The 24,679-nt window shown below is 27.3% G+C and overlaps 3 protein-coding genes across 8 annotated transcripts in view; 2 read left to right on the plus strand and 1 right to left on the minus strand.

The window, feature by feature from the left end:
• LOC108564955 (ejaculatory bulb-specific protein 3-like) overlaps positions 1-5,987 on the plus strand; it is a 23,706-nt gene extending 17,719 nt beyond the window's left edge. The window contains exons 1-3 of one of the 6 annotated variants that reach the window (XM_017924161.1): positions 2,039-2,168; positions 5,310-5,520; positions 5,584-5,987. In XM_017924161.1, the coding sequence (XP_017779650.1) occupies positions 5,313-5,520; positions 5,584-5,789 (414 nt within the window). In that variant the 5' untranslated portion in view covers positions 2,039-2,168; positions 5,310-5,312 and the 3' untranslated portion in view covers positions 5,790-5,987. Of the gene's footprint in view, positions 1-2,038; positions 2,169-2,398; positions 2,457-2,961; positions 3,116-5,309; positions 5,521-5,583 lie in introns of those variants that run through there. The other 5 variants (XM_017924160.1, XM_017924164.1, XM_017924165.1 and 2 more) reach the window with 5 other exon arrangements.
• Positions 1-14,781, minus strand: part of LOC108564957 (ejaculatory bulb-specific protein 3-like) — a 24,323-nt gene extending 9,542 nt beyond the window's left edge. The window contains exon 1 of the mRNA XM_017924166.1: positions 14,708-14,781. Coding sequence (XP_017779655.1) covers positions 14,708-14,729 — 22 coding nt within the window. The 5' untranslated portion in view covers positions 14,730-14,781. The remainder of the gene's footprint in view (positions 1-14,707) is intronic.
• On the plus strand, positions 9,627-10,636 carry LOC108564954 (ejaculatory bulb-specific protein 3-like). The gene is made up of 2 exons (XM_017924159.1): positions 9,627-9,873; positions 10,374-10,636. The coding sequence occupies exons 1-2, from the start codon at positions 9,636-9,638 to the stop codon at positions 10,571-10,573; spliced, it is 438 nt and encodes a 145-aa protein (XP_017779648.1). The 5' UTR covers positions 9,627-9,635; the 3' UTR covers positions 10,574-10,636.
• Positions 14,782-24,679: the final 9,898 nt, after the last annotated feature.

Raw genomic sequence — 24,679 nt, forward strand, 5'->3', positions numbered from 1 at the left:
CTATTGGAAATAGATAGATACAAATGTAGGCAACCAAAAGCGCTTAATTTGAATTCATGTAAATAATGGATTCTATTTTGCTCGAATTACAATTAAAACTTGATGAGTTTCATACCAAAACGCTGCAAGTTTACATGGAAATGAATGGGTAAATACCTTTGCAAATGAAATAAATTAGTTCTGGAACTTCTTAAAGGTAGCCTTGAATACGTAATTAACCATTTGATTAACGGACATTAGAATGTAGCAGTTGATATTGTTTTTCGTGGAAACATTTAAATAAATACACCATTATTATATAATATTGATTTTCCTTAATCCTTTTATTATTTATAGATTATTTGGTGATTTTTCAAATCAACATATCATCATAAAAGTCGATAACCTTAGCCGACTTTTTTGTACCACAATAAATTATGCTAAAGATTTTTTTTTACTAACAACAAATTAAATATTAAATTGAATCTTTTACTATCAAATTATACCTTATAGTCCGAGTTCTGCCAATATACTCTATAATTTGAAATCGAATTAATTGAAGAACCAAATAGATATAAAAATAAAGAAAAAATCCGATTTTTTATCATATTTTCTTCGAATTTATTTCGTTCAATTAAAATTTAGTTTGTTTTGAAATTTTAAAACCGGACTATAGTGAATCCAGACTGATTTAAGCCGGACTATGCGAGTTATTTCTGTATCTTGTTTCAATAATGTTAATTGCATTTTATTCTTATATATTGTTATATAATATAGTGAATACGGACTGATCGAAGCCGCACTATGCGAGGGGTTTTTGAAACTTGTTTCAATAATGTTAAATGTTTTTTATTATTATATAAGATAGTTATATAAGATAGAAAATGCGAACTGATCGAAGCGGGACTATGCGAGTTGTTTTTGTATCTTGTTTCTATAACATTAATTGTATTTTATTGTTATATAATATAATTAAAACGGACTAATCAAAGTCGGACTATGCGAGGTGTTTTTGAATCTTGTTTCAATAATGTTAATTGTTTTTTTTTATAGTAATATAATAAAGTCAATCCACACTGATCAAAGTCGCACTATGCGAGGAATTTCTGTATCTTGTTTCAATAGTGTTAAGTGTATTTGATAGTAATATAATATAATCAACCCGGACTGATCGAAGCCGGACTATGCGAGGTGTTTCTGTATCTTGTTTGAAAAATGTAAAACATATTTTATAGTTATATAATATAGTTTGTCCGCACTGATCAAAGCCGCACTATACGATGTGTTTCTGTATCTTATTTCAATAATGTTGAATGTAGTTTATAGTTATATAATATAATGAGTCCGGACTGATCAAAGCCAGACTATGCAAGATATTTCTGTACCTTGTTTCAATAATGTTGAATGTATTTTATAGTTATATAATATAATCAATAACAGGAGTAGATTGGCAAAGTCTTATGTACGCAATGGAATGGAAATATCTTGTCGACGGAATTGCTTCTATATTTGTTTATTTCCTATGCATATTTGCGGTATTTAATTACCATACATAATCACTTGCATTTCACTTGACAATGAAAATGGCCGACCGCGCGTGTCCTTGAAATGGGAAATTTTTATCGAATCATTATTTAATTCAATACGCGATCATACCTAGATCGAATTAAAGGTTACTCGATCTCGAAAACATATACACACTGGAATAAATCCATTTGATATACAAATTAATTCACTTCGAAACAGAACTAGCAAACTGAAGCAATTCATTTGATTGGGATTCAGTAAAGGAGATGAGCCTCGACCTTGTTCATTTGTTTTATATGTTTATTGCAATATAATTAAAAGTCAAGTACACAGCATTTTAAGGTCGCTCTCAATTCAATACGTAAATTAATTATTTTAATTTATTTTTTAAATAAAAAGTTGTTTTTCTTAAGAAGTTCATTTGTTTTGCTACAACTTGAATTTCATTATTTTTTTAATTAATTTTGTGGACAACACAACATTTTATATGGACAACACTGCCATCTTTTACATATATGCATAAACCGTCATACTTTCACGAGATTGAACTTTATTTTTCCCATGAAAACAATCGTACGTAATTAGATGTATCTATATATATTTTTTTATAAGTTTCTCATCTGCAAATGAAGAAACATCATGAGGATTGATTAAATCAAAATGTGAGTATCAATAATTTATCAAAGTTTTAAACCAAGTATTCTGTTGATGTATATTGATTATTTTTTCGTTGCGTAATTTGATATGTATTTGTGTGAAAAGTTATTAATGTGGATATATCAATAGTGCATGAGACACCAAACCTAACGTTCAACTATAGATCATAGTTCTAACACCGCTGTTACGTTGGTTATCTAATCAATCTTTAGCTATTTCAATTGTTATGTAAAGATTGTGATTTACGTTTGTAAACATCATTAGTGGCCTTAAATACTAAAGTAAATAAGTTAGTAAGTATGTCAATAGTTAAGAAAAGCATACTTACCAAAAAGTAAAACAAATTCATTAGATAATAATTCAAAGAATAAGGAAAAAATTATTTCCAACTAAATTATTAAATATTGCTGTAAATGTAAAATAAATTATAACTAATTATTTATTAAAAATCAAGTATTTAATAAATTAAGTTTAGTAGTTTGAGCTCAAATACTAAGAAGTGAATTTAAAACTAATATGTGAGAATAATAGTGTTATACAATAAATACAATAAATTATCTTACATTATTATATTGAGGCGCCATAATTACCAAATAAATTAACTAGGCAAATATTGTGTAGTGTATAAGTTATATTTAACAAGTACTTGCGTTTCTAATAGAATTTGGAAAATGTTTGAACAAGTCTTCACTAAATTAACGAAAAAAGAGATATTTCATCCTCCAAAACCGCAATATTTTTTCTCTTTCTACTCTCACCTCAAAGTGATGTCCATGGATTTCAAGGGTTTTTCACTTTCAATAGTTTGCTGGCATCGGTGTCTCTTTGAACATTTCGATATCTTTTCTTGACCTGTGCAAATCGTTTCAACGGTATTCAAAATTGTGCTTAGACTAATTTCAATTGCAGCTTACAGATGTATTACAACCTGTGTAACGAATAGAGTTTCTAAGTATGTATTTAATATAATTATAAAACTTAAATTATTAAATAATAGCTTATTTACTAATAAAATTTGTAATAAATATAATAATATAGTTTCATATTATAATTGTTAACTATTGTATGATGACTTTAAACGATAGGTTAGAACACTAACCCAATCTTATAGAGTTAGTATAATTGGTTGCATATAGTAATATTATATTTTTTGAATGCAATATAAACGTTATTAAATGAGTAATAGTCGCCTGTATTACATAAAAAAAACAACTAAAAAATAACTTAACTTATTATGTTTTCTTTATAAATATTGGGTGGTAATTTCGGTTTTTTAGTGTGAAATATTTTTTTTTATTTGTATACAAAGAATAAACTTTAATCAATTATATTGTTAGCCATGTTTCGGGTAACTTCATAATTTCGTGCTGATAGAAATGTTGGTCCTTATCAGTAAAAAAAACTAAACCAATTTCAATTTCAGGACATCACAATTAGTGAAAGTTTTAACATTGAAAAGGTTTTGCAAATTTTGAAATAAATAATAATTTGATTAATTATCTCTTCAATTAATTATAATAACGATATTTTTAAATGCATTTAAATGCAGACATTTAAGTAATTTTCAGTTCTTGTTTGTGATACATTTCATACAATATTTCTGCAATCTCTTGCACAGTTATATGATCCTCCAGAACGGATTTTTCAACATTAAATAACTTTGTGACTCTCAGCAGTAAAATAGCGTCTTCAGAAATAATAAAAGTAAAATATTTTTTCACTCCTGTTAAAATTGATCCTAAACTAACAGATTAAGCCAAAACAATGAGGTTTTAAAAGAAGCTAAAAGTGATATCTTTCAAATGGCAAAAGGAAAAAATCTACAAAGATAAATAAATAAAGTAGATGATATGAACATAAAATATAATGAATGAATAATTTCTAATTTCAAAAATAATTGTTTTTTTTTGAGGTATAATTAATAATCCAACTAACAAATAAATTGAAAATGTCTATCAAGTAAAAAGTACAAGTTTTTATGCATATTTGTCGGATCGCAGTAAATGTACAGTGAAACCTCGCTTAACGAGCACCTTGCAAAACGATCATTTCGCTTAATAAATTGTAAGAAAAATGTTTGCGCGCCTGCTACATCATTTTTAAAACTTGTGTACACATATTATGTGTATTTTTGAATATGTTTCACTATAAGAGTATTTCACTATACAAGTAAAAATCCGAAATTTTTGGAACAGATTAAACTCGTTAAGAGAGCTTCCACTGTACTTTCTTCTGTTAGTTCTAAAAATTTAGGAATTTCTGGTCCCTCAAAGAGTTAAAGCATCAGAAATACATCTATTACATAATCAAAAAGTCAAAATAAATCATTAATGTTGAATTAAGTAAATATTTAATGTAAACTTTGTTATATTTGACTAACATTGTTATATAATAATTATTAATTCATATTTAATTTAATATAAATAATTAATAGTTTATTGGAATTACTTTGTTAATAAATAATTGGGTTATAACAATATATGTTGAATTGAATGTGCACGTTAATTAATATCATTCATGAATGTAATTTAAGAAAATGATTTTTCATTGACGGTTCTAATAAATTGTACTTTGAAACATACATCGAGTAAGTATCTATAAATAAGAAAAACGTAAATGTATATGGAAAACAAACAAATAAATTATAAAGGTTTAATTTTAGCTGCAAAGTTATGTTATTCATGTTCATTACTTCATTTATTTAATAAATACTCATTTTTTATATTAAATATCACAATTAATATGAGAATGTGTATTAAAATTATTTTTTTTTATTATAAAAATACGTTTATAAATGTATACTCACTATGCGATAAGCGGAGATAATAAGAGAGAAATCAGTTAGTTGATGATCGATTCGCAACGTACTATACAAAAAATTGCTTTCGCAGAACCGAAGACATTATAATAATAGGTTTTCGGGAAAAAACAAATACAATTTTCTTCATGCGACAGGTTAATTTTGAAAATTACATAAAACTACTTCCTTCGAATTACCCGATCAAGTATATAAGGAAGATTTTGGAAATATTCATACATTGTATTCAATAAATAATAACATATCATTCTGGTAAGTCTAATTTAGAATTAAGTATTAGTTTGTAAAAATTGGAAGAATTGATTTTAATGTTGTTTTTTTTTTCCAGAAAATGCAGCCGGGATTTTTGTTCAGATTCTGTGTTTTTGCTCTTGCCGTTTGGTTTGCGCACGCTGCTGTCACTGAGAAGAAGAAATACACTACGAAGTATGACAATATAGACATCGAGGACGTCATCAAGAATGACAGATTGCTGAAGAACTACGTGGATTGTTTGCTGGAGAAGGGAATTTGCACTCCCGATGGATTGGAATTGAAAAGTATTTAATGATGGCTCGCAAATAATATTTTGTTATATAATTGTTTGTTTTGTTTTATATAAGAAAACATGCCGGATGCGATTGAAACGGATTGCAGTAAATGCAGCGAAAAGCAGAAAGACGGTTCCGACAAGATGATTCGTTTCTTGATCGATAATAAACCAGAATTGTGGGCACCGTTGCAGGAGAAGTATGATCCAACGGGAAGCTACAAGAAACGTTATTTGGCGAACAAAAGTGACGTCAATATCGAACCAGTCCATGTTTAAAAAAAATATTCATCTAACTAGAAATGTAGCAAAAGATTATAGCAATTATTTTGCACTATTTAGCAACTTCTTTGAAAACTGGTTAGTGAATGTTATAATTTTATAGATAATATATCTAATAATGCAAACTGCATGCAATGCTTCCTGTTCGACTAAATTACGTGCAATTATAATAAAAAAATGAACCATTAAATATAATTATTATCTTTCAATTTTTCACTCTTACTTGATTCGCAGAAGTAGTGTTTCTTCGAAGTTATGATTCTTCTAGAAATTGGAGATGATATTGCCGTGTCCCGGGATTAAGAAATCTCTTAGGATTATCTCGTAGTTATGTCCAGTTATTAAATTCAATATTCCTAATTAATTTTATTGTACATATCAGTGTTTTTATTGAGAAGTCAACTATACAACTGTTGATCTCATGGATTATTAACTAAGAGTTACATTCTCCTCTCAAGTTAATAATTAAGAAGTAAGTGTTCTTTCTTGGACTCTCCAAGTAAGACCGTGTTCTCACTTCGATCCTCCGACTAAGACTATCTTCTTCATTGGACCCTTCAACTAAGACGATCCTCTGCGTTAGACCCTCTAAATAAGACTAAATTATATTTTTTTTTGTTGATGTCATGTAATTTTATTTAGAATCTGTTCATCAATATGAACATTGAGTAAATTTAAGATGACATTAGGTAGGTAATCTCTAAATTATATAATACAAAAATGTATCCGTGGGCGGTTAGAAAATCAGTTTTGACCTTGTGGAAAATACAACCGTTTCGTTATCTAAGTTTTATAACAATAGGGTAATAGTGTAGGTAAAATACACACAACTATACGATTTAATGTGTAACCATTCTTTGGAATACAAGTTATTTTAAATAATCACGAACAAGTAATATACAAATTTGATGGATAAATGAAATATGATTTGTAATCAAATCACTAAGATGAAAGTGATAGACCTAACAAATATACATATTTATTATATAATAGATGATAATAAAATGATCGGCCACGACAATATATTGGGTTTGCAAAAAAAAATGGTTTTCACGAATAATTATGATTTTTTCCTTTTGTCATTTGAAAGAGGTCACTTTTAGCCTCCTTTAGAAGTCAATCTCGCGTAATTCTCTTAGTTTGTGGTCAATTTTAACAGGAGTTCAATAATAAACATTTTAGACATAGTTTACTTTTTTTATTTCGGTAAAGCCAAGAAAGCTGCTGAGGTTCACAAAGAAATATGTGAAGTTTATGATGTTGATAGTTTAACAGAATTCACGTGTTTCTGAAGTTTATGATGTCCAAATCAAAGTCATAATTGAATCGGTTCATAGATTACACAAAGGTTAAACAAAACAAACACAACAAAAGATTATTTACAATATCACAAACCACATCGAAAGCAGAATAGCATCAAAAAAATCATGCGGGATGAGATTACAAATGTGATGTGTAATTTTGGCTGCATCCAAAGAACCAAACGATTAATTTAAATTTTTACTGTGCACACCTATTGAAACTAGATGAAGCAATAGAAGCAAAATAGCCAAAATTGGCTAATCGCATTCCACCAATACAATGCAAATCCTCACGCATCTTTGGTAACTCGTAGGAAATTATTGGTGCTTGATAGGGAAGTCGGGATAGACTTCATTATCCGATTCTATTAATCACGAAATTATCAGTATTAGTAGTTTTCGCCAATATCCCGGAGTTTTTGAAAACGGACTAATTGAGGAAAAAATAATCCTCACAAAAAGATACTTCATAAAGTGTACTATTTTTTTTTAATTTTGTTTTATTTTGTTGAATTAAAATGTAGTTTACAAAAATTTTCAAACTGGACCGTAATAAATTTGGTCCTGCTATAAATGCTATTAATAAAGTTACTACTTTTACAAACATATAGATTTTTTTGTCATATTCTTTCTATCGACATTTATGTTGCATCTTTTAGTTAATAAAACTATTGTCTATTCTCATTAAAGCACGTATTTTTAATGATCAAAGTTCGTCAATACTAGATTATATTATTGTATAATATATAAATCGGTGGCAATCGCAAGCCCGACAACCGAAATACCGTCAATCAGATTCCCGACGTTCTAAATGCCGACTGTATCGAAATCCCGACGTTAGAAATCTCGACAACCATAAACCCGACTATATCAAAATCCCGACTATATTAAAATCACGACAACCATCATCAATATTAAAATCCCGATTGTATCAAAACCCTGACAATATCGAAAATTTTTACAATAACATTTTTAAATTATTTCGGGATATAAATATACGTCCTTCTATTTATCAATAGTTATTTGTATTTTTCTTGCTCGTAATATAAATTTACTCAGAAAATAACACGTAGATTTCTGCTTAAAAGCAAAGTATTTTGTTTTGTAATAGTTAGTTGCACGTTGTTAGTTCCATCAATTTATAAAACAACAATATAAATAAAAGTTATGAACTACTTTATTTTTCTTCTTTAACAGTAAAGCGCACTTCAGTTAAATTAAAGTCAAGTTCATTATAAAAAGTTGAAAACAATATATTTACAATTTCATCAATTTTAAAATTTACATATTGAAAGAAATAGTTTTGAAATATTTCAATTTTTCATTTGTTATTTTATTGATAAAACTGAAGCACATTTTGAAAATGCAAATTAAATTTAAGTTTACTTTATATAATTTTAAATTTAACCATAGATATGAAAATTGCCTGCAGTTTTTATTTACGTTAGTTTATTAGTAAAATTAAATCAAAATTTAAAGAAAATGTAAATTAAATTAAACTCAAATGTTTTAAATTCGCAAAGTTATTAATAACAAACTGAGTCTGAACAAATATATAATAAGTAATCGAGTAAATTAGTGCAATTACAATTTAAAAAAAAATATTATTAAAAATAACATATATTTTTTTCCTAATTATATGTATGTGTATAATTAAATGATTAAATCTACATATAAATAAATAAATTATATTTATATTTTAACTACTTTTTTTTTATTATTTATATACAATTTTTACACTATGTTTTATACATTTTTATTATTATTAAAACTAATTATGTTAATTGCATTTTGTTCCATTCTTATATTTCTTCTAGCTCTCGTATTATGATCGTGTGTGTCGCAGTCGAAAGACAGGCCTATCCGGGTCTTAATATGGTTTTTACTATTTTGTGTATCAGAATGTTTGTCTGTGCCTCTATCAGTGTCCCCACATCCGGTATCTGCGTGTCACGGCTATTTGAAAACATATTTTTTTTAACTTTGCTTGTTGTTTTGCTAATGCTTTTAAGTTTTCTTTTGTTGTTGTTTCCCCACACCGCCACACCGTAACACATCCACGAGGTAAACTTACTTTCAATATTTAAAATACTATAAATAACAAAAGTTTTAATTAAATTCTATAAACTTCAACATTTTGTCTCTAATTTTTGCAATAAAAAAAATAATAATTTTATGGTTGATACAATAATTGATATTATTATTATATGTAAAGTTATTAAATTATCTGTTAAAAACAATTAAACTATAATAATTTTGGTAATTACATTTACAATCATTTATACTTTTCATTATTTTAATATAAAAACTTTATTTTATGACTATAAATAATAAACTAGTAAATATTTTTACATATAACTACCATTACGCAGAAAAACATTTTTATAGATGCTAAAGTATAAGAAAATGAAACTTTGATCTTAAAATGGTATGATTCCATGCGATTTCGTCCACCTTGAAAGTATATAAATGATAGTTGGATTGCATTAAGCAAATAGTACTCGTTTTATACGCACTGGGTTACTAACATATATACATAACAATGTTCAAATTATCATTGGAACTTGTTTGTGTCCTGGCTGCATTCATATTAATAAATGACAATCCTAAATCTATATCGGCCAAATCTATTATTGATAAACGAGAGGTTACAGAATATCCAACAAAATACGATGATATTGATGTTGATAAAATTGTATCCAGTAAAAGGTTAATGCAGAACTATGCCAATTGTCTCCTGGACAAATCATCTTGTACTCCTGAAGGGACAACCTTGAAAAGTAAGTATTTTAATAATGTTAAAATAATTCCATTTTCACACTTATCAAATTGAATTACTAATTAATTTAAGTTTAAAATACAGTAATATCAATTTAAAAGATCGATATAGTAACATCATTTTTGTATGTCAGTGAGTGATCGGTTAACACAGTGATTCTCAAACTTTTTGGTCCGCGACCCCCTTTTGAGTATAAGAAGTTTTTGCGACTCCCCCAAATATTTTACGCGACCCACATTTTGAGAATCACTGGATTAACAAACAGTTCAGAGTGCAAACAAATCAGAGAACTTTTGTGAAATAATTTCATATTCGAACAACAAACACATATTCGGATAACGAACTGTTTATCGGCAGACTGAAGTTTCTTTTGGGAGTTAACACTGGAGATGTTATGAAGTCGTTTCTTAAATAGATGATTACTTAACAAACAATTCTATCAACAAAATAGAATATGATCATTAATAAATTTATAAAGTAAACTAATATATTTTATTCCAGTGTATCTTCCGGATGCAATTGCAACAAGATGCTCCAAATGCTCAGAGAAGCAAAAGAAAATTGTAGGAACAGTTCTATCACATTTAGGACAATTCCACACCGAACTGTTTAATGAATTATTGGATAAATACGACCCTGATGGTGTTATTAAGGCGCAATACGATGGAAGTGACTTGGATGATGAAGATGAGGAAAATTGAAGATTTGATATTATTATAAAAACATACGCAATATTTATTAAACATATGTATTAATTGTATATATTTCATACGCCTATGTTGCTAACTTATGTAATATTTATTAAATTTCATTGTAGTTTCTCATTTTCATTAATTTTACAATTTTATTAATATTAAAACTTATTAATTACATTTCAATCAATAAATGTTATAATTAATAAATTGTTATCATAAACTGTTCTTCATTTAGTAAATATAGAAGAATTTGCAAAGCGAAGAAAAGACAATGAAAGTGACAATCTTTAAATATTTAGTGTATGTATTTATCTTATTAACAACATTTCTTTTTATAACTTTTATAATATTTTATTGAAATAGTTTATTATAATAACAAGTTTTTGACAATGATTTTAAGGGTTAGGGATGTGAGAATATATTAAATAAATGTATGATTTAGTAAAATATGCCAATTATTAAATTGAACACAGATTCGACACAAGATGACATTGAAAAACATATTTTTTTACACATTTTGTGCAAAATTACATTTGTGACCTATGATAATTCATTTATATGCAGTGAAAATATCAATAATAATTTATAAAAATTTCGATATATTTATAATCACCTTTAAACTATTATCAAAAAAATACTTGCTAAAATTGTAATAATTGGATTTACACAATTCTACGGCTTCGGTCCGTCCAGAGTTATGAAAATTTCAAAACAAAATATATTTTTTGCTTCATACAATTATGTCTCTTTTAGTGCAGTTTCTTTTGATGCTGTTGTAAAGTTCTCGATTAATCCGGTTTTCGGGCGTGCCGCAGGGAAGCATCTTGGGACCGGTGTTGTATAACCTATTTACGTACGACCTACCGACATCCTAGGAAACTACTATAGCTACCTACGCCGATGACGTCGCGATCCTTTCGTCCAACGGAGATCAGGTTATTGCTGTGCGTGGACTCCAGTGTCATCTCGACGCGTATCAGGGTTGGCTCAGGAAGTGGCGGATTAAAGTCAACGAAACCAAATCCAGCCATATCACCTTCACCCTCAAAAAAGGAACAACAAAATCATCCCGCAGACCAACGATGCCAAATACTTGGGCTTGTATTGGATCGCCGACTTACATTGAAGAAGCACATCGCAACGAAGAGAAAGCAACTTGGCATCAAGTTCGGGAAGTTGTACTGGCTGATTGGAAGAAGATCACAACTATCCCTCGAAAATAAACTACTGATTTACAAGACAGTGCTGAAACCAGTGTGGACGTACGGCATACAGCTTTGGGGAACAGCCAGCAATTTCAACATAGAGATCTTGCAACGTTTCCAGTCGAAGTGCTTGCGAACCCTGGTGCAGGCCCCCTGGTACGTGACTAACGACACGATACACAATGACCTCCACATGAACACTGTTAAAAGTGAAATCCCCAAGTTTAGTGTCCGTCACCAGAACAGACTAGAAAACCACCCCAACAGTCTCGCGTTATCCCTGCTAGATAATAGTGACACCCCCTATAGACTAAAGAGACACAACACCCTCGACCTCCCCTTCAGAAACAAAAAGTTCGTTTCATTGTCCGTTAGAATGAATATTTTTATTTAATTTTCATAAGGTCGTCAAATTGATTTTTTGTTGTGTTAATATTGTCATTGAATTGAATTTTTAGTTAAATTTATACTATTTATAGGAAGATTTCCGATGGGAAATTGTTCCGCTTCATGCTGTTTATTTTGTTGCCAGATGTAGGTAGGTTGTGAATGAATAATAAAAGTTAAAAAAAGTCCGGTTTCAAACAGTTCGAGATATTGGCAGAAACAATTACACGCACTATGTGACCATTTGTATTTTAAGTTAATATACATGTACATAATTAAATATCTCTGTATAATTTTGTTAAAATTACAAGAAAATCATAAATAAAACAAAATAGCATTGTTTTCCGTCAAGAGCATTTATGATTACATAAGTATACAAGTTTGTTACAATGTTTACAGATGGATAAAATGCATTCGCTTTGGTAATAGTCAAAGAACGATTATTATAATTGACTATAAAACCATTTATTTACATTTTCTATCAATTTTACAATTTAAAGATAATTATATGTAAAACCACTTTTCTGCTGATTATTAATATTAACACTTTGCTGTCCGTTAATGTGACGTATTATCTACGTAAACTGCTCCAGATTTTAAACAAAAAAAACGTAGTAATACGTCAAAAGACAGTAAAGTATTAACGAGTTTGAGAAATACTTTTCTTTTAAATTAACAATTATTACGTCATATCATATAGTTCTCCTTGGGTTTAGATTTATTATGTAGTCATTATTTTATATAAAATAGATTAATGATATTTTATAGATTGGATTGGAAAAAAATAGTCCAATCTTAATTTACTCATTGAGGGGCCTGAAATGCATAAATTTCTAGACAACTGAATCAGACAGCTACGTCAACTGAATCAACAGCGAAATGCATGGACTATCAAGATTCATCCTTTAACATACCAACCTAATCAAAGGATAATTCCTCTTTCCTGGATATTTTCTAGAAAATTATAATAATGCCACATTAGACATGTTCAAAAGTGGGACAATGCGTGTCCCATTGTCCCATCAAAGAGTTAAATCAATTTCACAATATTGTATTAATTTTTATTTAATTATTAATCAAATATATAGAATTATATTTTTATAAAATATAACTCCATATTTTTTGTGCGGTTTCAATCCGTGCGGATTCACTAAAGCACGGTTTGTAAATTTGAAAACAAACTAAATTTTAATCGAGTAAAATAAAAATAATTGGGCGGAAAGACCTCAGTCGATAGCCCTTTGGCCAGCCTATTAATATTTTTTTAAATTTATGTTAGAATTTATTTATTTTGAGAGTTGTATTATTATTTAGTTTTTTTATTATTATTATCATTTATTTATTTATAGAACTTTTTTTGTATTGATGTCTGGCCAATAAATTATTATTATTAAAAATAATTTTATGTTAATATATTATCGTTTTTTTTTCATCTATTTTTGTATTGTTTATTTTATATGCTTTTAAAGTTCTCGATTAGTTCGGTCTCAAATAGTGCGATATATTGATGGAACCGATTACCCTATGTGAGGTATTCCTGTGGTTGTTTTTTATGGGTTTATATCGAAATTCCGACAATCAAATTCTCGACAGTATCAAAATACCTACAAACATAATTCCGACAATATCTATTATTATTTGATATCCATAACAGAACTTAACAATAAGAAATAATTTAAAAACAATTTGATTATTATTGTATTTGTTTTCATTGATTTATCATAATAAACCTTAAAATTAAGAAATATTCTAAATTGAAATGCAAGGGATTTGACCCGAGCGAATAATAAAGAAAAGCACCCAGGCCAAATTCTTACTTAATCATCATTATAAGCAAAGCCTTACTCCTAATCAAAACTCCCACTACGTAATAATAATAATTTACTTTGTAAGTATTGCATTTTGATACTGTCATGATTCTGATACTGTAGAGATTTTGATACTGTCGGAATTTCAATTGCCACCGGTTTTTTTTTTCGTATTAAGTTAAATAATGTATATAAAGTTGCATACAGCTGCAAGTGCATCTAAATATTTATTGAACAATTTAAATTGTCAATTTGATCTTCAAGTCTCGTAACAAAACTAAAAGTAAAACATATTAGTCTAACGTAATTTAGTTGTTAATTAATATGTACGGTATAGCCGTCGATACAAAATTCAAATCATTTCGATCAATATATTTTTTTTTTCGAAATAAATTAATTTCACAATAGCCATGTCCATAGTCCTTTCCTTAATAAATATTTACGAGATTATTTGCATAAATCAAATACTTCCTGCCCGCACACCAATCTGATTAAAAAAATGAACATATTTTGATTTTTTTATTATATGAATACGCACATGCATATATTTGAAAATATTATTATTGTTGAGAGGAAGAAACATACATACTTATACTATAGCTTGTTTTATTATCCTCAAGGTTTCAAAGCGGAAGAACCGACAAGTGTATAAGATAGCATTCCTGCAATGTATGAGTAAGAGAACTGGATTTGCACTAAGACGTTCGATCTTTATAACAACAAAAATGGTTTAGGCTCACCTTGGATTAAATGCCGCAACATGTTCACATGGAGTGTTTATAAGACACAAATCCCATCGATTTCTAATATTCAAAATAGTACGATGACAAACTGTATATATGCTTGTTTATTACTGTATAGATATACAATAAATGATACTATGATCTCTACTCTTTAGATTTAGCAAGGGTATCCTTTCCTACTTCTAGGTCAAAGTTATCATTATGTCTGTGACTCAAGTGACAGTATTAAATAAATTCAAATAAGTTGGTGCGTCTAATTTCATATATTTATAAAATAAATCAGGGGTTCCCAAACATATTCGGTTTGCGGCGCCCTTAATATTTAAGAATTTTTCCGCGGCGCCCCATATCAAAACATTGGTCTATCTCAGGGTGAACTTTATGTTTATATGTCAGAATTTCCGTGGCACACTGGGGCGCACAGTTTGGGAACCCCTGATATAAATCATATTCAAATCTGGGCCAGACCAAAAGATGTAGAGGGCCGGATGTGGCCCGTTCGTCAGGGGATACTCATATGTGATTTAGAATTTGATTCATTAATAATCAAAATGCAACTTCTATTTTTTTATAATTATAGTTTGTTCAATAACTGAACTTTTATATAGATCCTGTTTATGATATATATTTAACACATATGTTAAACTAATGGAATGAACTGGGTAGTTACTTAGGTTCTGTTTTAAGATTATTTCAAAATTAGTTACATTTGAAACAAAAACTGAAAATTATCAAGAGAAATTAAATATAATATGGTTAGTATTTTTGTGATGCATTGTAAAATTAATGATCATAAGTCCAATAAATTCAATTTAGCTATCACTTATTACTTATGTTCAGTTTTAAGATGATTCACTTTACAACTTTTCAGAATTTGCTAAATTTAAATATCTTATTTTACAATTATTTTTTAATTAATTAGATATGAAAATACAGCAGCTTCTGTTTTTATGATGCATTGTAGTTGAATATAGCTCATTTTACAACTTTTCTAATTATGCAAATATGAAAATACTTGACTTGACGCTTCCTTTTTTTGTGAAGCAGCATATGTCTAAGAATTTCATTTTACGACCCTGTTTTGAAGGATCGTCGAGGTTGGGTCGTCGTAAAACAGGTCCACCCCTCCTATAAAATGATAAAATCTTATATAATTTTCTATTATGAATGAAATAAACAAATATAAACACATTCTTTTCATGGCAAGACCCTTTCCACTTAAAAATATGGACGAGTAAAATGTTACAAGGAGAACCACACCGTTTGTAAAATAAGTATTGTTCAATTTTGCAACATGATAAATTTCTCGATGATTTACGATGCAGAAAATAGACAAATGTTTCTTTTAATTTTTTTTTAACAAAATCCATACAGCCGGACTGTTTGAAACCGGACATAAACCACACCAAAAAGTCTTAAAGTAAAAATAAGAACGAAGAATCTATTAAGTATACAAAAATTTTGAACTATTTTTTTTTGTTTTGAAATATTCAAACTCGACTATAGCGAATCCGGATTCATCAAAGCCGGATTATACCATGTATTTCTATATATTCCTTATACAAAAAAATAGAGATTTTGTTCAGGTTTATGTTACTTCCACATTCCATGCAACATCTAAGAAAATTGAATTGTGTAATTGAAACTTCCTAATAGTTTTACTTCTATTTATGACACTTATATAATTTTGAAAAAGACATAATTTTATCAGGAAATAAAATAATTTCTTATATTAGAAATAAATAAACAGTATATTTATTTACTCACAAGTGTATATATTTTTTAAATAATATTAAAGTTTTCTTTTAGAACAAAGAAAATTATTAAAATTGAAATAATCAATTGTATTATATAATTAAAGTCTCTAAATCAGTGTTTCTTAACCTTTTCTGTGTCATACCCCACTTAAGTCTTTTCAATATTCTTATGACCTTTAAGTAACATACATAATTCGCCATACAGTTAAAATATAGACGAGTCCATTTTCGAATTGCCTTCCTTAACAATCAATTTTCCCCTTTGTGAGACGTGGGCCCCACGTTGGGAAATACTGCTCTAAATAGTTCAACAACTATTTTTTACACTCTTATATAATTAGAATAATTCTATAAGAAAATGATTGATAAAATTACGTTACTAATCAATGGATACAAAATATTTTATAATTTACACTCAGATTATCTCATTTCCAAACATATTTTATATAGAAATGCAACCTTATCACGGCTAATAAGAAATGAAAGTTTCAGCAAATAAATCATTCAGTTCATATATATAAATATTCAAACGTTGCAAGTGTACTTGTTAGATCTGATATTTGCAGATTTTGCGTGGTACTCTATTACGCAATAGAAACAATTTGTTGCGGAATATGAGATTTTTCTGAATTTTTATAGTACAAGGTCTTTTCTCTTTAAATCATGCATAATGTGTAATAATAATAACAAATTATATGTATCAAAAGTGCACACACAATCACAATCCACTACTTCAAACGAGAAATTCCTGATTCTTGTAATTAATCCATCATTCCAGTTGCATGTTGTTATTGTTTATTTTAACACTTTTTTTTTGTAAATTAACTGCGCTTTTTTACCGAAAAGGCAAGTACAGGTTTTCACGAATCATTTTATTATTATGCAACTGGTCTTTATTACAGTTCAGTCTGTTTACTTTTTATAATAAAAACAATTATTCTTCTTCTTAAAAAAAATTAAAAATATAAAAATATTGAAGAAAACTTAATTTTTCTTTAATGTTCATTATATATTATTAATCTTATCTTATTACAATATTAACAAAAATATAAAGCTTTGTTTTATAATAAAATAACAAAGGAAATATATAAATTAATCCTTTTAACATTTGAACTATAACAGGATAATCACAGATTCCATAGGATTTGCGTACAAAGAATATACCTCCCATAGTGCGGCTTTGATTAGGATTCATTATAATTGTAAACAATACAATATACAAAATTCTACTTTTTGTACCATCTTATTTATTTATGTATTTGAGTCTTGCTTAGTCCGTTTTCAAACAAGATATTGGCGAAACTGGAAGTTTTGATATTATTTAATGAAATAATTAAAAGTTGTATAGTATTTCAGAATTTTCAGAGGCAATAAAAATAATCAAAGAGATCCACAAAGATTGTGTATTTTGTTTTACCAATTTAAATGAAATTTGACAAAAAGCCTTGAAAGGAAATAATTTATTTCTGAAAAATTATATCCACTCAAAAGATGAATTAATAAAAAATAATTATTAGTCATTCTTATAGGAAATGTATACGTTTCTTAAATACATACTATAAACTTTGCATGCAATTGAAGATTCTAACATAATGGACTTTAATACGCAAAAATAGAATAAAACATAAAAAATAATTGTTAAAATTCGCAAAGGTTGCAAAACATTGAAGGCTAAAGTTGTTATTAGATGAAAAATATAAAAGTAATAATAATATAATAACAAAAATAGAAATAGAAGTAAATGTCAGAAATGCAAGTGCTTAGCAGAGATTGCGTTTAGAAAATTTTAATGATACTTTTTTTTAACAATCTTGACAATCATTCTCACTTTGTTATTAAATTATAGAAAGCAATTATATAGGATGATGCACAGTTGCTGGAAAGTGTAGACGAAGATGCATTGCGTTCGGAATTTCCGCAATCAATAGTCATTAATTAATTGATTGTATGTGTAGTCTTGCTCGTTTAATGTTTATATTTATAGTTTGGGGTTTTCTGAAATAAAATGCTTTCACGTGGATTTGTTATTTGCATAAATTAAATAATTTTCATATTTTGTTATAATTATATAGATACGTTTGATACGCATATTTGTTTATTTATATATGTTTATTAAATATTACAATAAATATTTTTAATTATTTTAACTCTATATTTTCAGATCAATAAACATGTTATTCATTAAAGTTTTCTTTTTTCAACCAAACAGGTTAACCATGAACAAATCGGAATAAATAATATAATTACCAAAATTGCGCAAATATGTACCAATTATTTCCATAAATAAAATCGTCAGATAAGTTTTCCATACTATAAACCAGTGATTTCCAAAGTGGGCACTGCAGCGATCCAGGGGGCGGTGATGGCCACAGGTGTATTTGGAGGGCAATGAATAACTGTTAAAAATTTTAAAAAATTCCAAGGGGCGCTAAGTAATATTTTTTCTTTAAACTAGTAAGTATATCCAAAGAAATTAAAAAAAAATACGATATTTTAATTCGAAAATAAGATACAACTTTCAGAAAAATGTAACCTAACCGATTTCAGCATCATATAAAGGTATATAAAAAAATCAAAATTTTAAAAACTAAATTAAAACCAAATTGCTGAAAAAAAAAATTTAAACTATTGAAGAGATCTAAATGATCTGACATAAAAAGAATGAGTCACAAATGAAAATAAAAGAATTATTTTTCTAATAAATGCCATTATTTCTATTTTCTCTCTCAATAAAAAAATTATCAAATGATAACAATTTATATAATAAAAAAAGTTATCGATGGAAATAATATAGTATAATTTTCACAAAACTTCTATAAAATATGAATGTAAGAACAATATTTCAATTAAAAATATTGAAAACATTAACAAACTTGAATAAATTATAATAGTTAAAAATAATTCATATAATCAAAATAATATAAAGAAAATTAACTGATTTTTTGCAGAGAAAATTAGAAAATTGTAAAAATTTCAATAAAGTAAACTTTGATTTTCCTATAATACAATTCTATGACGATTAAGAAGATCAACCAAATGGAAACATTATGTACTTTTATAGTACTTTATTATTATAAATTATAAATTAATTCTAAAAATTTGTTTCTTATTTTACATTCAATTTGATATTAATATGTTATATTCAACAATATGTATTTCTGCAAAACTAAGAATAACAATCGTATGGGGATTATTTTCTTGCAGTCCTTGGGATTTAATTGCAACGAGTCTTGTGTTTTCTGCCGTTATTTACTACTTTGCAGACCCATTTCCATATTTTAGATATATACTCAATGAAGTGCAAATTACAATAGCTTGTTATTTATTATTTCAACAGAAAATGAAATTATGGTTTACACTCAACACTCAAATGTATTTACACAAAACTAGTCTGAGATTCACAAAGTACATATTTGTTTTTGAAAAAAATACATAAATTAATTAATTGAATTTAATATTTATCTTATTTTCATTATTTGACATATTTGATATTTTTCATAATAATATTTATTGCAACAATACAAAAAAAACATAATTTAACATTTCCATGCAATAATAATAATGAAACAAAAACTCAACTATTATAAAGTACTATTGACCACATCTCTTTTTGTGCTATTTTTCATGTTAATTATAAAATCATATTTTTCTGGGCTATCGACGAAAGTTTTTCTACCTAAGTTATTTTTAATTTAATTAACCAAATATTTTGTGAAAGATGAATATGTTTTTTTAAACAAAGTAAAAAGTAGTACTGTCTGTAATTAGATACTAAATTTATCTACAAAACGTATCATTTGTTCAAAAATACTTTCGTAAACTGTAAAATATTAACAATAAAAAAGAAGACATTTTTTGTTTTCAAAATATTGAAAAGAAAACGTGCATTTTATGTGCTAGATTTGTGTAATTAGGTAGTAAATTTAACTACAAAACGTATTATTTGTACAAAACTTTCATAAACTTTAAAATATTAACAATCCAACAGAATGTGCTAGATTTGAAGAATGCTGGGATTATAATGCGGATGAATATCGTACAATTATTGATAATCTTGGTTAAGTTTGGATAGCAATCAACTTTTTGCATCATAATTTTATAATAGACATGTTTGGTAAATTATTTTTAGAAATAACTATACGTTTGCAATAGTTTATTGAAAATTTCATAATAATGCAACAGTAGATAAAATCTTGTGTAATAGAAAGGCTATTAATTTATAGAATTAAACAATAAAATATAATTTTAATAAACTTAAAACATGAAATACATTTACATTATTTAAAAAAAACAGCTTAAAAGTTTATGAAAAATTTGCTTATAATTTATTAATAATAAATCTAATGACTTCATCTAATTGAGAAAAAACATTAAACAATTATGATAGTTGGTTTCAGTCTTGATTCACTAAAGTCCATTTTAAAAATTTCATAACAAAATTTTAATTGAGCAAAATAAAAATAAATTAAAAAAATAATAATATACAAAATCTCTTTTGTGCGGTATATTTTTTGTATGTATTTATTTCCTAGATTAGTCCGGTTTCAAACAGTCCGAGATATTAGCAGAACTAAGCGAGTTATAAAAATAAATAAATGAGTTGTGTATAAAAATAGTAAAAAAAAGTTCTCTTTATTATCGCTTAGTGTAAGTTCTTATAAAATTAAATTTGGCTATCGACCATAGGTTTTATACCTGTTTTTTATTTTATAATTAAATTAATATTATTTTCTTACAAAATATTGCTTATGCATTTTCAACCAAATTGTATAAAAAAAATTAGTGTCATATGTAAGGACACTTATTTCTATTATTTTAATATTTACGTCCTAATGCAAACAATTATAAGTAAGAAGACATTGTTTTATTACCTTTTTGTATTCATTTATGTAAAAAAAAGGAAGACGCAGAAAATTTTAAACCCAGTATTTTTGCATAATTTACGTATATATTTGTTGACGCCAGATGTAATCGTGCATCCCAATTAGAAAACCGGATAATTAATGAGCTCCGAAACTATATGTCTGTCTGATCGAAGACCACGAAAAGAGATAGAGAAAAAAAAGATAAATAACTTTCTCCGTATTAAAAATAAACAGAACGAAATAAAAAATACTATGAAATGCTTTTACCATATTTACCATCCTCCTTTTTTTTTCACTTTCACTTTCGCGGGGAGAAAACGAAATCGATAATCCACTTTGCCAAGTTTATTGGGTAACGTGAATCTAAAAAAAATGTGCAGATTTGTACATACGCATGCATTTCTGCATTCGTAATTTGTTTTTTGTAAATAGTACTTAATTATAAATATTAATCTAACGTCGTCAATAAGATTTGTATCTGTATGACATTCAAGTATATAATGAAATCTACTATTGTTTCTGTAAATAAGTTCTTCTATTTTAGTATGTTAATCTCGTAAGACGACTAATTTCATATGCAGTCATATGTTATTTCTGATAACAAAGTTTGGATATAATGAAGTCCGCAATTTCAATCAAAATATGTTCTAGAAAAATAAAATAACATCCAATAAATTACAATTGAAGTTATCGAAATGGCTCAGTCAAAAGGTTTCAAAATGTCAATGACCAAGATGTTAGAATTTACAATAGTCTAAAGTGACTTCGTAGAACATCTAATTCATTAATCGAGGTTTCATTGTATTGTTTTTCAAAAATCTAAAATAATACTAAATAATTATTGTTGAAATATATATTATTATAATTTTATTATTAATACTAAATATTCTATATAAACAAATATAAAATAAAATTCAGTCAATCTTGTCCTAACAAAAATTTACTTATATTAACGAGTTTGAAAGACTAACTTTTTGGATATTTATAGAATGAAAGTTGTTATTAAAATTGTCGTGTTGCAAATAAGATTATTACATAACCAATCGGCATCCGACAAAGACTAATTACTAAAATGTATATAATCACTAAAAACTTTATACACTTTAACCCTAATTCGACATAACTCAAAGCCTAAAAGTATCAAAATTTACTTCTATATGTTAATTCGACTTTGTTAAGCGCTTGGAGATTGTCGTATAGGAAGCTCTAAACTAGGTACTAAACTCAATGTACTAAAAAAAGGGAGTAAACTGGCGTTAAAATTTTGGAAATAGTTTTGTTTGGGAGTTTCAATGAAATGGACAGGAAGGTAATAATGATAGAAATTATAGAACGTATTTAAAAAGGTTTGTACTAGTAGTAAAACGATGCAATTGCAGATCCTTGTCGCATTTATAAGTCCTTTTATTTATTAAACATAAATAGTCAAATTTAATGCGTCTAATGCCTGCCCTAAAACACAAAAAAAAATGGTTTTTAGTATTAGAGTGCAGAAACGGAAAAACGAAATTTTAAAATTGTATATGCAAGAAAATGACCAGACAAGATCTGTAGACATTCTTTCATTTTAACATAATTTTCTGAGAAAGAATAAATTTATATTTTATAGTCATTTATTGTTATTCTTTTATCTATGACATGTTCTTATTTTATGTAATATTAATAAAGAAAACAAGTTATAAAAATCCTTTCTCTTTTTATTTTTTTCTGTCAAAATTCGAAAACCGGTTTAAACCGGTTTTATATGAAAGTTGAGATTTGAAAACCGGTTCTTTTAAAAAGTCGGTTTCTGTATTAACCCTAGTTTTCATGGTAATAATCCCTCATATCGCTTTCAACCTGTCATGCCTGAATTTAAAATAATATTTTAAATCAAAATTTAAACATTTTTCTATTAATTAGTGATAAAATTCTGCCATCAAAATTGAGAAAAAAAAAACAGTTTGGTTTACCTGAGATTAGATCTATATCGCATTTTAGTTCTAAAATATTTCAACGGTCAAAATAAAATGAAACATGGTCATACATAATAATAAACAAAAATTATTATTAGTTGGTTGATTTATTGATAACTTTGTTATTACAGTAATAACTCACACAGTACAGAAAGTTAGTTAGTTTTGTCAATATCCCAGTTTAAAACCATACTAACCGAGGAACTAAATACTTACAAAAAAAATAGCACATAAGACTTGACTGTATAAAACAGAGTTTCTCAACATTTTAACCCACCCAAACCTTTCTGATATTATTGTGTCCTCTATGTAGGCAATTCTCGAATTGTTCGGTATAAGAGGAAGAAGCAAAAATTTTGTTTATTATTTTATTTAGAATTTATTTTTATTTTTCGGAAATCAACTTGAAATATTTCCTGATTCAAGCCACACTGTACGAGGCATTTCTGTATATAGAAAGAAATTAAAATAATTTATATAATTACTTGTTTACATATGTTACAATGTGTTTCCTAAACTAAATTTCAAGTTTCTTCATAGTCTCTTATTGTAACCTTTTCAGGTCATCTTCCAAAAGCGATTCCAGATATAAACTAAGAGTTATTGCACAAATCCATTAAAAATAGCAATAAAAATAACATTTTATAGTTTTTTCTGTTTTTGTCTAATTCGTACAAATAGAAAGTGTCTCGCGAGATCACATTTACTTCAAATTTAATAACTTGTCGATGTCGTGTTTAATGAATTTTAATTGCTTGGGATGTTTTTAATTATCGCAAAGAAACTTTCGTTGTTCTCAACAAACGCCGTGCGAAAAAAGTGCATTATGTTTCCAAAGCAAAAAAAAGTGAGAAGAAGTTTCATTTTGACAATAGCGAAATCACGCAATGGAAATAAAGTTGATCAATATTTGAAGTTTCCATTTTCGCATTGCTACAATAAATATAATTGAAATGCACCACGAGTTTTCCTTTTTCCATTTCCAACGAGGACAATGACAATCTTCCATCAAAACAAACAACTTTGTTTAAATTCAAACGCAACTTCTATTTGTTTATTGGGTTTTAGTAAATGGTACAGTTGTAACCAGAAGTCATTTGATTAATTGTTATTTTTTCTCGTCTTGTATAATTTTTCTTTCGTTATAACTCTCTGTTCGTTCCGAGTTTAGAAAGTGCATTCGAAATGGTTACACTTTTATGTTACAATGTCCTCAAGTCGCGTATCGATTCGTATATTTAAATATTTCCTGGATTGCGAACACAATCGCATCAAAAATACAAATGATCATTACCGATGATGATGACAATTTATTTGCACATTCAATGATTTCATTTGAATTTTAGATTACATTATCTTTAAATTTAAGTATGAACATATAAATATAATGTA

The sequence above is a fragment of the Nicrophorus vespilloides genome, unplaced genomic scaffold (assembly GCF_001412225.1).
Source record: "Nicrophorus vespilloides isolate i.1.1-1 unplaced genomic scaffold, Nicve_v1.0, whole genome shotgun sequence".
In the NCBI taxonomy this organism is placed as follows: Eukaryota; Metazoa; Arthropoda; class Insecta; order Coleoptera; family Silphidae; genus Nicrophorus; species Nicrophorus vespilloides.